This window comes from Diabrotica undecimpunctata, chromosome 7 (assembly GCF_040954645.1).
Source record: "Diabrotica undecimpunctata isolate CICGRU chromosome 7, icDiaUnde3, whole genome shotgun sequence".
Taxonomy (NCBI): domain Eukaryota; kingdom Metazoa; phylum Arthropoda; class Insecta; order Coleoptera; family Chrysomelidae; genus Diabrotica; species Diabrotica undecimpunctata.
The window spans coordinates 118758749-118774759 of NC_092809.1; the positions used below are offsets into that span (position 1 = coordinate 118758749).

The window sequence follows — 16011 nt, forward strand, 5'->3', positions numbered from 1 at the left end:
GAATAGTAGCTAAAGAACTATGAAATATAAAATAGCCAGCAGGCTTAAGTTTTAAGTAATAGTCATAAAACATTTCAAAAATAAAACAAAGTATTAAAAATTACAATTAGAAAACAGTTACCTACATTAACATATTATTATAGTAACAGGCATGATAAGGGTCAATAAGTCTCTTAGAAATTAATTTTTTGAGATCCTGTTTCTTATTTAAACTTAACTCAAATGGCGCACTATAAACTGTTTTGATAGATATTTCTTCATTATCCAACATTTTCTTTCTTTTGTTTCTAACATTTATTTGTTTAAACGCGTCTTTGTATGATGTCTTATATTGAAAAGAGAATGGGTTTCCTTTCGTAAATTTCATAACTTTGATGTGATTTCATACGATGGTATTCTTCTCTTCGTCAACGTTGAAATTATATCCCCACTTGACTTGTAAATTTTTCAAGTCGTAAAAGAAATCATGATTCAAAGTATGAACGATAAAAGGTTTCCCCGTTTTTCTAGCTCTCTGAATTGCGGTGTTGTATTGAAGTGGTGTAAAGATTGGACCAGCTTTTAAATCTCTTGATATTTGTTTCTGTATCAGCATGTGTACATTGTCGGCTTCATTTTGCGTATGACCTTTTATAAGGAATTTGTGATTTATGCCCTTTAAGTTTTTTATAGTAGTGACTGCAAACATGTATAAAGAAGCTATGTATTTATTTTTGTTTTGACCACAACAATTATCTGTTACAAATGTTACGTTAACTTCATGTTCACCTGCATCCTCACACACCTTCTTTAAAAAGTCTAAAACGCAACTTCCAATCTCCACTCCACCTCTTTTTCCTTGGGTCTCGTCCCAGAAATAGCATTGCACGTCACCATAGCTTTTAAAATCGTCTTCATTCTCTGGTAATTTATTTAACACAGTCAAAGTACAGTTGTAGCTATTTAATTTGGATTTATAATAAAACGATGATGTTTCTCCATTGGGACTTTGCATTATCGCTTGAACATCGTATCAAACGCATAAATTATATTTGTCAAGAGTCATTCTCTCATTCTTTTTTTCTGCTCGGCTTAATTCCTTTTCTTCTAGGTGAGTATCATATTTGACTTTGAGAGCAAACCTCTGATCAGCAGAAGAGTTTTTATACTGTAAACAGAGATCGCATTGATCTTTCTTGGGTTGAAAAAAACCCAAATTAAAATGGGTAGTAAAAATCTCATAAAACAAATGAAACTTTCCAGGTTCTCGGGAATTATTTTTCTGTTTTTCTTGAAAGTCTCTAAACAAGTCAGTAATACTTTTCGATCCACTTATGAACTCTCTTGAGGTCGACGCTCTTAAATAATGCGATTCAATTCGTGGTATTAGATTGATAAATCTAATGATATCTTCTTTCAGATTGTCATCCACGCGTCTACGACTATTATGTTTGCCTCTTCTATCTTCTTCAACAGAATTGCAATTGTTAGTCTTATATCTTACCGTGCGAATAATTTTACATGTTATTCCCAACGTATTGATAAAAAATGTTTTGCAGACTCTGATTTTGGCTTTATCATCGTACAAGTAGAAAGCAGCATTTGGTGCTCTGGGATGTTGAGCGTTAGAATACTTATATTTAGGTTCAACTATAGCCATTTTTGCTTTTATAAACATACGCTATAACTGCAAATCTCCTAGTGCCCAAAAACATTTGAAATGTTGAACTCTTTTAGCCTCACCAAAATTTTCGCTGCATTTCAGTCTGGATTTCTGATTGCATGGACTCTTCATTTGACGCGCAGGAACAACGTTTTTAGTCTTAGTAGAAATGTATTGTTCTCCTGCATTTCGTTTTATCTTTTGGTTATTTTGCTTCCATTTAGTAGCATCAGCTTTACGTTTCTTTAATCTCCTGGGCGATGTTGCAACTACTTCAGAAGTACCATCATCAGAGGAACTTGAAGATGAGCTTGGCGAACGTTTTCTACCTTGATGTTCATTATAAGTGGGATCATTGTCACTAATATCAGCATCACTCTCTTCTGAATTCATTGGCGATATACGGTAATGTACAGCTGGAGTTCGTGGTGTTAAAATTACGGATTCTAGTATTGAAGGTGAAGTAGTTCTAGATAATAAAGACTGAGGCTGGGCTCCAATTTCTTTATCTTTTAGGATATGGGAAACAAATCGTCGTTGTTCCAGTGAATAACATCGAGAGAAAGAGCTGCTGCTAGAAGATAACGAACTGCTACTGTTGACGCTAGAAGACGAACTGGAACTACTAGATGACGATCTCGACGATGTTTTGATGTTGTTGCAGTAACAGTGTTAGTCTCAACCAAAAAATTATTTTGTAATGGCAGAGTATTTAATACTTGTTAGTACATAAAATAATAACAATAATTAAGGCCTTAGTACCAAAAAACTTTGTAGTTTATGGACACAACTAAGAAACTCGTTGAATTATTTTAGTATTACAAGGATTTAACTTTCAATGATATTGTAAATCAAACAGATATTTTTGTAATAACAAGAATCCTTTAGATATAGTTCCAAAAATCATACAATAATTTTAGTAATATAAAGAACTTTTTTTAAATAAACCCATAAATTTTCGGAAGTTTTAGTAATATACAGCATTTAATCTTAATGTGCCTTTATAAAACAAAAAATATAAAACAACACGTACCTCAAGTTTTGTAATAGAAGGGCTCAACTCGTAATGAGACGGCTCACTAACACACCTGCTTCGACAGACATCGGCACCTTACTGAATGGGTCTATCTCGCGGGAAGATGTGTTGGCGGAGAGGGGAGTACGAAAGGGTCACATTATATCGGGACTTGCTTTATATTCTCCGTTTTCAATTTCTGTCAAGGCCAAGTTGTAGTACTAGTAGTTTTGTGCCCATTTATGCCAAAAACTCAGAAACCCTAATTTTCGAGATGTGCCCTTTCAATACTAAGGGTGCGATACATTTTGTTTCATTTAGTTGAAAGTGTTACCAGTGTTATACCTATTTATACCTATAAAACAGCATTATGTGGCGTCCGTGGAAAAACCTTGATGGTGCTTCTTCCAGTGTTCCAGCAAAGAAAAAGCATTTATCTGCTGACGCTAAAGAAATCGTAAAAACAATATATAGTTCTTTACTTACAAAAGGAATTACTGTCAATACTGCTGCCAGTGAAATATCTGATTTAACGAAAATACCTCTAACCACAGTCAAAAGAATTACATCAAATCCCATTAAGTCAAAAAGGAAGCGTAAGGATGCCGGTTCTACCAAATGTATTGACGAAAGTGATAAGGACTTTATATAAGACGAAAAATTTACACAATGTACGAAGAGCAACGAATACCTACGTTAGATGCTTTCAAACAACGGCTTACTAATGATGATACACAAATACAAATAAACTGTAGCCGCATTAGTCTTTGGAGGATTTTGTCTAAAATGGGCTTCAGATATCGTACAATTGACAAAAGGCAAGTGCTTATGGAGTCCCATCGTTTACAAAAGTGGCGTACTGAATATATAACTTCCATAAGAAAGTACCGTACAGAAGATCGACCAATAATTTGTCTGGACGAGACATGGTTTGACACTCATGAAACACCATCCAAAGGATGGTCCGATTCTTCCAACAGGTGTCAAACAAAAGCTCCATCAAACAAAGGGAAAATAATAACAATTTTACATGCAGGATCAGAAAATGGTAGGGTCCCAAATGCCTTATGGCTTTCTGCAAAGAACATTAAAGACTTCTGCGTGGACTACCATGAGGATACAACGGCAGAGCTTTTTGAGCAATGGTTTAAGAATGGTCTTATTCCTCAAAATAGTGTGATAGTAATGAATAATGCAAGTTACCAAAGTCGTCAATTACATAAGTCTCCAAGTACAAATAACACGAAAATTGAAATTCAAAACTACCTGTTAGAAAACGATGTATATTTTGAAGAAAGTTATTTAAAAAATAAACTGTTAGAAGTGTTAAAATCATTTTTTATTAAAAAAGTATATGTTTGTGACGCATTGGCCGAGGACATGGGACATACAGTGTTACGGCTTCCGCCCTACTATTATTTATTTAATCCCATAGAGCATATGTGGCACCAACTAAAGTCAAATGTTGGGTCACAAAATGTTTCTCCGACTTTAAGTGGTAGTGTAGTCGAATTAATAAGGAAATGTGTTGATGATATCTCCCCAGAAAGTTGGAAAAATTTAGTACGCCATGTAATGAACGTAGAAAATTCATATGTTACTTTGAATCACATAATTAAACCAATTGTTATTAATCTTGGAGAGGATAGCGACAGCGAAACAGAATTAGGTATTTAGGAATTCATTAATATATTTTGGTTATTTTTGGTATTTTTTTTGTAAATATTAACTTGTATATATTTTTCTATATTTTTTTTTCAATTCATCTATTTTTTGTACATTATGTATTCGTTTGTATGTATATACTGTAAATAGAACTATTATTACTGTACATTTTTAACGATATCCGATTAGAAAGAGCAAAAATTTTTAAACACGCCAGTTTTTTTATGAAAGTCCTAAGCCTGTAAAAAGTGTGAAGGAAAGTACCTTTCTGAATTTAGATCCATATACTACAATTATTCACGTAGAACAAAAAAACTACTTTCTTCATGTTAAAAATTGTTCAATTATCAAGTATATTCACTTGAACAACCTGAAAATACCATATGAAATAGTTTATTAAATTTTTATAATCGTGTATTACACAGCTACCAATGAAATATATTAAATAACAAACTTTCTGAAGTGCGACCCTGTGTACTTCGGTAGTTTATTGAGAGACGCTTGTATACACAATAGGATCAACTCAGGTAACCATTAAGCACTCAACCATTTTTCGTGAAACAAACTATACTAGAAATTCGAAATTAATGGAATCGATTCAACTCGACGAACAGTTTTCGTTTTTATAAGTAGAAGCGTTCTGGATCTTCTAAAAAAACTACATACAAGGCGCCATCTTTAAAAAGTTCTAGCTCCCTTAGAAACCATTTTCGGACTAGGTGAATTGGGTAAAATTGTCTTCAAATTATCTGAGAAATCTCCGGTCTTGGTATGTCAGGGGAGTTTCTAGACACCTTGTATAACTGTTAAACAATTAAAAGGTTTATTTGAAGATCCAAAAAAAAGATTCACTACTTTCAATTATTAGGACTAATGTTTTTGAAATATTTGTTTACTTTGTTTTAGGTACTGACTGGCGCCATTACCTATTACTTATGACATGGCTGTTATGTATTTACGAGTATTTATATAAAATATATGCATAAACCTGCTTCTGTATGACAAAGCATTTTTCTCGAAAAGTTTATGCGTCTTCAAAAAAACATCCCAAAAATTTGGAGTACTTTGTCTAATTAAATTTACGAATTACAGACACAATGGAGAAATTTGATACTCCCCAAAGGTTTCGTTACCCAGAAAACTTTTTCCATACAAACGAAATAATTACCAAAATATCTGGAATGTGGATTCCAACTCAAGAACACAGTTTCCTTTTTCGAGTATTGTACATCATTTACCTTTTTTTTTCTATATGGCACCGGATTGTTTTTCTTAATATGCGAATGTTTGATATTTAATGAAACCATAACAACGATTAATAAGCTGGTCAGCCATATAGGAATGTTATTTACTCATTTGGTTGGAATTTTGAAATTTTGTATCTTGGTTTTTGGACGACAGAAACTGAAAAGAATAATGGATACTTTACAGGATGTTCAATATTATTATGAACCCACTAAGGATTTCTCACCTGGACAATTCTTGTCGAATGAAAAAATTACAAGTTCAAGATTTTCTATTTTGGTAAGTCTTCATTTGCAATATTCAGGTGATTAGCCATGATTTGACAACTACTCAGATTTTTATAAGAATTAAACATCTCTGGCATGGGTCTCTTTAACACGCGATCACTGTCGATGTTAGAAAAAATCTAACAAATTCGAATTTACCTTTATATTTTTGATTTTCGGGTAGTTATGATTTAAAGATTCTTGGGAGGTGCGGACTGCGCGGTGCACGTTGGATAAAATCTAACACGACAGTGATCGCGTACTGGCTGTCGAGTAAGGTTGTTGTTTATTTCGTGTAGTCTGTCGAGATTATTTACGCTCGTCTTTTACACTTATTATCTAAAATGGATGAGAAAACACAAAAACAATTGATAAAATGGTTCGAGGAGTGTGAGAGTGATGTGGAAATGGATAATAACTCGAATTCAGATGCTCCATCTGGGCATAGTGAACACTGTTCCGATACAGAACAATCTGGGTTGAGTGAGAGTGAGGAAATAATTGAAAGTGAGCAGGTTCCATCCACAAGTGCTTCAAATATAACTATTTTGCCAATTGATGTGCCAATCTCTAGAGGAAAAGACAAAACAGAGTGGCTTCATCACAAAAGAACTGATCTCGGAAATAAAACTTCCCGGCAAAATATAATTACGAAGTTGCCAGGCGTAAAAAATGTAGCGAAACGATATAAAACAGCTCTAGATTGCTGGAAATTGTTTTTCCCCGATGAGATTTCTAATTTCTTATATTGTTGATTGCACCAATCAAAAATTAGATAAAATGAGGCCATCATACAATAATTCAAAAAACTGCGCGCCAACCGATTTTATAGAAATTAGTGCATTCTTGGGTTTGCTTTATCTGGCCGGAGTTAAAAAAGCTCAGCATTTGAATACCGCAGAGTTATGGAGCACCGATGGAACCGCACCGGACTTTTTTGCGGCTACATTATCAAAATATCGGTATCATATTCTGGTTCAAGCTATAAGATTTGACGACAGCAATTCAAGGAAGGAACGAGCAAAATTTGACAATTTAGCCCCTATACGTCACATTTTTGATGCCTTTGTTCAACAATGCTTGAATAATTACACAATTAGTGAATACGCAACAATTGATGAAATGTTGGAAGCATTTCGGGGTAGATGCAAATTTAGACAGTATATTGCTAATAAACCGGCAAAATACGGGATTAAAATATATGCGCTTTGTGATGCTAGAATGTTCTATACATCTAATATGGAAATTTATGCTGGCGGACAACCCGATGGGCCTTTCCAAAAGCCCAATGATGCGAGTAGTGTAGTAAAACGACTTATTCAACCAATTAATAACTCAGGAAGAAATGTTACTATGGACAACTATTTTACATCGGTTCCTCTAGCCAATGATTTATACGAAAACCACAGATTAACTATAGTAGGTACAATACGAAAAAATAAAGCCCAAATTCCTCCAATGCTACTGGATGTTAAAAATCGGCCAATAAAAAGTTCCATATTTTTGTATGGTGACAAAGAAGGAAATACGAAAAACCATTGTATATTAGCTTCTTACGTACCAAAAAAGAACAAAAACGTACTAATGTTATCAACATTGCATGACGATGATTCCATAGATCCTTCATCCCAAGATCTGAAACCTGAGGTCATTACCTTTTACAACAGTACGAAGGGAGGTGTAGATGTCGTTGATCGGCTAAAATCAGAGTATTCTGTGAGCAGAATAAGTAACCGTTGGCCCCTTACTGTCCCTTACTAGATAATTTTTAGAAGCAATGCTAATGTAATTTTAAAACGAAGAGCTTTCATTACGGATTTAGCAAAACAACTTGCACTACCCCATGTAACTCGTCGAGCACCTATACCAAGGTTATCTACAAGTCTTCGTCAAAAAATACATAACGTAGCTGGAATCAAACCTCAACCGGCACCGTCAACAGCAAATAATGAAAAACCAAGATGCCTTTACTGCCCAGTAAGAAAAAACCGCTTTACCCAACATCGTTGCAATATTTGCACAAGCCCAATTTGTAAAGAACACACTCAGAGAACAAGTTATACATGCACGGAATGCACAGATGACGATAATGATGAAAATTAAATCATTGTAAGTTTTTTGTTTACTTACCTTTTTAGCTTACTTATTCCCTTTTTGTGTTTTTTTTAGGCAGTGAGACAGAATAACGTTAAGCAATTGTTCGCAGAGTCTAAGCGAAACAGGGAATACTTTGCTTACCAAAACTTACTTTTTCTTATCTTTTAACTTACCCTTTTCGGTTTTATTGCCATAATTATGTTAAGTTTGAATGTGTTAAATAATTTAGTTTCAGTTTTTGCTTATTAAAATGAGTTATTGGGAAACTAAAATTGTTTTATTGAAAAAACACTAATGTTAGATAAAATCTAACACGACAGTGATGGTGTAATAAAATTAACGACATTGATGCTGGGTTAATATTTCGATCTGTCAAGTATTTTTACTTTAATACGTGTTTCTTAATATTTGCAGGTATTTGTAATGTACAGTTTTGTTGGTGTTTCGGCTCATATTTCTTCAGAACTAATAATAAACAGTGAAATTAAGGGACAAACATTTGAAGGAACCAATAGAACCTGTCAAGATTTTATGCCTTACTATTTTTACATTCCCTTCAGTACGTTTTTTAAATGGCAATGTGAATTAGCTTTTATTTTTATGGATGTTGGATTGGGAATTTTCGCTTGGCTTATAGCCTGTAAGTACTATTTGTTCTGCCAAATAAAAAAATGGATAAAAAATGGTTGTGAAATCATTTCTTTTTTAATTTTGCTTAAATTCCAAAAAAAGCATAGCCGGATAAGAATGTCAAAATTACCCCAGGGGAAACTTAATCCCAAATTTTAAGGTATTGTTCGGCAGCACAAAAGATGAAAATGTACCAAATTTTAGCACAAAATATTTACACATAACCTCAAAAATTCCATAAAATGTCAAAAATTGTTTTTTGGTCATAACTTAATTAATTTTTCGTAAACTCCATTCGCTTAGCTCGGGCATATTTTGACAGATTCATTGTCGGAAACCTACAACACAACAATTCCTACTTCTCAGTATTAATAGCTCAAGTATACTACTATTGCAGACTTCTTTCGTTGAAAAAAGAAGAATTATTCTAAATAGTGGAAGTGCATACTAAACCCATAACATTTTGGGTAGTATATATTTAAAAGATATATTTTAGTTGTTATAATTTAACATAACTATTTATTACATATTTTGCAAATAAATAAATATTGATTGTCGGTAATTTGTAAAGTTCTATTTGTAGTATCCTTGTAATAATACGACAATTACGGTAAATAGTTTTATTTTACTAAAATACCCGCTAAAAGGGATGTAGTGTCTAAGCTTACGACACTACACTATTTTATATACTATTTAATTTGTTTACTATTAATATTGGCTATAAATACGTGTGCTTGGTTGTATAGTAATTTCCAGCCACTTCGAGTCTGTCAAAAAGTAACTAACTTCGCAAAAAAATAATTACTAAATTCACTAGACAGTTCGGACTGGAGATTGCGAACCGAGTATATATTATATCATAAGAGAGAAAATGTTCGGTAATTTTCGCGAATTAAATTTTTACAGTTAAATCACGAGACGTCAGTCAAGTGATTTTGTCAAAATTTCATAAGCAAAAATTGCCAAAGGGCAACAAACTTAAATAAAACCAAAAGAAAATTTTGCCGGTAAATAATTTTCATATCAATGAAATAATATCAACGTAACATAACCTTTATTTATTTGTTAAAAATATTAAATGTACAATAATTATTATAAGCTATAGTAGTTTATGCCTATTCTTTTCTACCAAAGCATTATTTTGTGTATTATTGACCTGTAGCATTTGGGAACTCGGTCCAGCTTCATTTGTTGTTCTGAGATTTTCGATCAACTTCTGGTGGTGACTGAAATCCAGCTGCAAATATGGTTTTAGAGAGCTTGCATTTGAGTGACCCGTTAATTTAATTAACTCCTGTTCAGAAAGCTGCTTGAACAAGGCTGACACAGCTGAAGATCGATGAGAATGGTTTGTTATTTTATGTTTTTTTGTGTCTATTCCAATTTTTTCAGCTGATATTTTTGTTCACTTAGAAATTCGGTGTTGATTCCAAGTGGACAGTTTTTGAACCATGGTCCATCCTTTCAGTTCGGGTGAACGGTAAGAAAGAGTCTGTCTGATAAAATCTTTGGTCCCTTTTTTCTATTAATTTCAAAAATAATCCTACTGGGCATAAATTTTCGTATGATAAATTTCTTACCAGCCATTTGCTGCTTGCCAAACTTTTCGAACCGCCTTTATTTGTTTTGGAAAAGGATTAGGAAGCGAAACTCCCATAATAAGGAACAAAACAACAATTAACCCAAACACTATTACCTCACATTTGGTATCGACATCTAGGGCCCCGAAAGACCAGCCACACACAATCAAGGTAAAACGAGAGCCCAAAAATTTAAAATTCCAATCTGCAGAAACCGAATACTCTCGCCCTTTCACTTGCGAAGAAGTCACTATAGCTCTCAAGAATGTAAATCCAGGTAAAGCCCCAGGTTTTGACAATATTCATCCCGAATTCTGAATTAACAGTGAAAAATACGCGAGAGAATGGATGACCCACTATATATATGTATATATATATATATATATATATATATATATATATATATATATATATATATATATATATATATATATATATATATATATATATATATAAATAAAATAAATAAAATTGTATTATATGTATTGTATTGTATTGTATTGCATTGTATTGTACGTTGAGCTTTACCCTCTTATTTTAATTATGAGTATTATTTTTTAGGCCATGATGGTGTTTTCGTTTCATTACTTAACTGCTTAAAAAGTCAGTTATTAATAGTTTGTCACGTATTTCGTTCACTTAGAGAAAGGAGTTTAAAAAATGCTATGTTGCCGAAAGACTACAAGCCCATGTATGATACAGAATGTCCTGCATTAGAGAAAGAGATGTATCAACAATTATCATATTCCACTGAACATCTAAAAATTTTATTGAGGTAATAAATTAATTAAAATTTAGTAGTAACAAAATGATACATAGATTTGCTACGGCTTTGGTGAATTGAAACGCCGACCATATAAATAAACGGCGAAATGAGAGCAATTCAAAACCTTCTATGTATGAGTTGAAATCAATATACTGTTATTTCTGTAATAAATAATTGTCCTGTTATTTCCCTATGCAGGTAAAATTATACCTCTATAGGTCACCATGATATTCTTTTCTCCTTATCTATTAAAATAATTTACGGCTCATCTTAGCACAATTATCAATTTGGCCTGTTTTACTTAATATGCATTTGAGAGTTGGATCCCTATTTTTAAAAAACAGCAACAAGTACAGTTCTATCGAGGACATTTTTTGGCTTTATCCAACTTAATAGGTTTTTGTCCGCGCTAATTCGTATATGGAGGTTTAAAACCTTTTGGTAGTTTTGTTCTCTCGCACAATATGTTCAACTGTTGCCACTGATAGTGTTTATTTTATACCTCCCAGATGATTTGCTTTTTAAAGTATAGTCTAAATTACCCTCTACTGTACAAGTTTTTTTTTTATTTTAAAATTTTACATTTTTTTTTAATTTCAGGGTAAGAGATGAAATTGAGGCTATGTTTACGTTTGTTACTCTTAGTCAAACACTTGCATCTCTACTAATTTTTGCTTCTTGTCTTTACATAGCGTCTAGTGTAAGTAGAAAATCATTTTACCTTAATGTAGTTTTAACTATATAGTTATAGCTAGTTGTAGCTATATATATATATATATATATATATATATATATATATATATATATATATATATATTGTTATGATGTATTATTTGTGAATGATGAGCAATGAGTGTTTTTTAATAATATATATATATATATATATATATATATATATATATATATATATATATATATATATATATATATATATAGTGTTTTTATCGCGGTTCTCAAAGAATTAGTTTGTAAGCACTTTTTTTAAATTATCTTTATTATATCTATTATGAAACACACATATATATCTAACATAACCAATGCAAAATTTAAAATAAACTATCTTTAAATTGAAATTCTTATGACACTAATTAAATTATATAGACAATGTAAAATTTAAACAAACTATCTTTAAAATTTAAATTCTTATGATACTAACTAAATTATATTAACAAAATTTTGTACGGATTGTCAAAAAACTGTCAAAGTGTTTAGACGCATTTCAAAGTTTCTCTTAAAAATTTAAATATTTAAACTATTATTTCTTTAGTTCTGAACGTGTAATTAGTGAATAATATTAAAATCAAAATCCTGTTCAAAGTTAAATGTGACAGTGTACTGAAAATCGTAGAATTCTGTGAGTACAAAACTGCATTATTAATAACCTTAAAATCAGAAGTTTAAAAGGCAAAATATTTTATCGATTTCAATTCAACTTATCGATTATTGACAACAACTTTTTGCTGGTTCTTGCTACTAACAAGTAATTAGGCTAGGCTGCTGTTTAATTTTATTAAGTGGCCAAGTCCGGCTTTAGATCCTCTGTGCCAATGTACGTAAATTCTCAGCGGGAAGATGGATGAACCGGAATCAGCTACTACCTCACGAAATATACCCACTACGTCACATATATCTTACTCCAATGCATTAAATAGTTTCAAATATCCTTCAAAAGACCAAGGTATTATACTTTCAACCATACAAGGAATAAAAGTTTTCGAATATATAAAAGCTGTTGGATCAATAGTACAGCCCAAAAATGTTGTTTGGGCATCCAAAATATCAAACAACCGCATCTGCATCTACCTCTCCTCTAAATATGTAGTTGATCAATTTCTTAGCTCCCACAAATATATAAATATTGATGGTAACCAGATTGAAGTAAGAAGACTTATAACCCCCGCCCAGAGACTCATCATATCTAATGTATGTCCTACTATACCTAATAGCTTAATTGAAGAGCACTTAAAAACTATGGGTATAAAATCCGCCTCCAACATGACGTTTCTACGAGTAGGCATGCAAGACTCAGAATACAGCCACGTACTCAGCTTTAGGAGGCAAATGTTCATAAGTCCTTTAGAAAATGCATCAATTCCTGACTCATTTCTAATCTCATTCGACAATACATCATATCGACTATACATTTCCATAGATGGTTTAAACTGCTCCAGATGCAAGATTGTCGGACATCAAGACTCTGACTGTCCTTCTTTATCATCATCAAGCAACTCAATTAATCAAATGGAAACTGACCACCACGTGAATATACATAACTCTACCAATGAAAAATATAATCAGCTACAAGATCAACCACGAAACCAATACCAAGAAGATACCGAAACATTAATGGAACCAGAACCCAATACCATACAAAATCACGCATCAGCTACAAAAGACCAAACCACTTCCTCACAAACAAACAATGAATTACAAATCTTGAATCAACCAAAAATATTTCAAGATAATTCCTTAGTAATTGAAAGCGATAGAAAAAGCACTAAAATTACTCCTGCAACTAAAAGACAAATATCCTCTCCTGAAATTCTTGAAAATGACCTACCTCCTCCCGATACTCAAAAACCTAAGAAAAAGCCTAAAACCCAAGAAGATATATCAATTATTCTAAATCAAATTAAAGAAAAAATTGAAAATAGAAACCCTTGTTTTACACTTACTTTTCATGAAATATGTGATTTTCTGGCAAATTCCCTTCACTCAAAACATCCTGAAGTCATTGTTAAAAATTATTCAAATGAAAGCCAAGAAATAAAAGAAATTTTAAACTTTATATATTCCCAAATACAAAATAAAACTTTAAAAAACAATATTACCAGATTGAAGAAGAAACTGCTTTTCAACAGTCCTTCTTCTACTGACGAAACTGACCAAGAATCAAGTTCTCAACAATAAATAGTTAACACATAAAGAGTTAATGGCCAGCACATTCATATTACAGTGGAACCCCAACGGTTATTTTACACATATAGAATCCATTAAGCTTCTTATACACGAATATCTTCCTTTAGTCATATGCCTAGAAGAGACCCATTTCAAGCACCAAAGTGTGACATTAAAAAATTATGTTCCTTTTCTAAGGAACCGAGTTGCAGATCACTCAAACGGCGGAACAGCAATTTTTGTAAGGGATGACATAGAGTCAACTGAAATACAACTACAAACAAATCTCGAAATAGTTGCAGTGTCAGTCACCCACAAAATGAAAATCAATATTTGCAATGTATACTTACCTCATCCTACTGATTTAGACATAACTGAACTAAGCAATGTTTTAAACCAAATTCCACACCCAAAAATAATATTAGGCGATTTTAACTGTCACAACAGTACTTGGGGAAGTAACAAAACCGACAAATGTGGCAATCTCCTAAATAATCTCATTGATAATTTAAATTTAGTCTTACTAAACACTGGCAAATCTACTAGGTTCAATTCATACAATGGTACATTTTCTGCCATAGATCTCTCTTTATGCAGTCCGTCGCTAGCTCCTTTATTATATTGGGACACATTGGGGTATTTATATGATAGTGATCACTTCCCTATCACGATAACCATAAACACTAATGATAAATCAACTTTTCCAATTCACCAGACATGGAAAATAAAGTCAGCTGACTGGAATTTATATCGAACACTGATAGAAGAACAAACAAACAAATATAATTTAACCAATAACGCAAACCAAAACCTGGAAATATTTAATAACATTATTATTTCTGCAGCAACAATCGCAGTGGGAAAAACAAAATCGAGTCAAAGGCAGCCAGTTCCTTGGTGGAATAACGAAATTGCACAAGCACTCACTTTGTCTAAACACGCTTTTAACGTTTACAAGAAACATAAAACTATCGAAAACCTTTTAAGGTTTAAAAATCTCAGAGCTCAAAGCAGACAATTAATCAAAAAAGCAAAACGAGAAAGTTGGAAAAAGTACGTTTCTTCAATAAATCCTTCCACTCCCTTAGGCAACATATGGAACAAAGTCCGTAGAATAAAAGGTACAAAATACTTTCGAGGTATAGATACTCTATCATATAATAACCAAATGCATTCAAACAAAGAAGATATTCCAGAAATACTAGCAGATATATACGAACGTAATTCTAGTGATTCTAATTACAGCCTATCCTTTCTAGAGCACAAAAAACTAACGGAGTCTTCAAATATACAAATCACAGAGAGTGGCAATCCAATAAACAAACCAGTAAGTCTTCAAGAATTAGAATTTTGTTTAAGTGCTAAAAATTCGAGTCCAGGACCTGATGATATCCACCCTCTTTTCTTACGAAATCTTCCTCTGAATGCAAAGCTAATATTAGTTGATATTTTTAATAATATTTTTATTCATCATGACTTTCCTGATCTATGGTCGCAAGCAACTATAATTCCAATCCTTAAATATAATAAACCAAAAGACGATCCAAATTCCTATCGTCCAATATCACTTACGTGTTGTACCTGCAAACTTTTAGAAAAAATCCTTAATTATCGTCTTAAATGGTACCTCGAAAACAATAACCTAATAAGTATCAGACAAAGTGGATTTCGTACGGGTAGATCCACAACAGACAATCTAATAACACTTGAATCAAGTATACATGAATCCTTTCTGCACAACCAAAAACTTATTGCCGTGTTTTTTGACATAAGAAAAGCGTTTGACACAACATGGAGACATCTTATACTAAAAACACTTCAAGAATGGGATGTTCAAGGGCACATGTTGTCCTTTATTAAGAATTTTCTAGAAACACGAACTTTTCGAGTCAGAACCAATGGATTTACATCCTCCAGACGAGTACTTCAAAACGGCACTCCACAAGGATCTACTCTAAGTCCTACTCTTTTTCTAGTTGCAATAAATAGTATTATACATAAAATAAAACTACCTGTATTTACTAGCCTATATGCAGATGACTTAGTCATTTATCTAAGAACAAACAATGTAACTCTGGGAACACATATACTGCAAACTACCTTACACACAATTGAAAGCTGGTCGCAAAACACGGGTTTTATATTCTCTAGTGAAAAGACACGTTATTTAATTTTTAGCAAAAGAAAAAATTATCCTAATGTTCAAT

General features: G+C 32.5%; 1 protein-coding gene across 1 annotated transcript in view; it reads left to right on the forward strand.

The window, feature by feature from the left end:
• The window catches only part of LOC140446616 (uncharacterized), a 61819-nt gene that overhangs the window by 37571 nt on the left and 8237 nt on the right, over positions 1 to 16011 (forward strand). Inside the window, 5 exon segments of the mRNA XM_072539194.1 lie at positions 5415 to 5563; positions 5565 to 5846; positions 8345 to 8570; positions 10702 to 10915; positions 11507 to 11606. Coding sequence (XP_072395295.1) covers positions 5415 to 5563; positions 5565 to 5846; positions 8345 to 8570; positions 10702 to 10915; positions 11507 to 11606 — 971 coding nt within the window.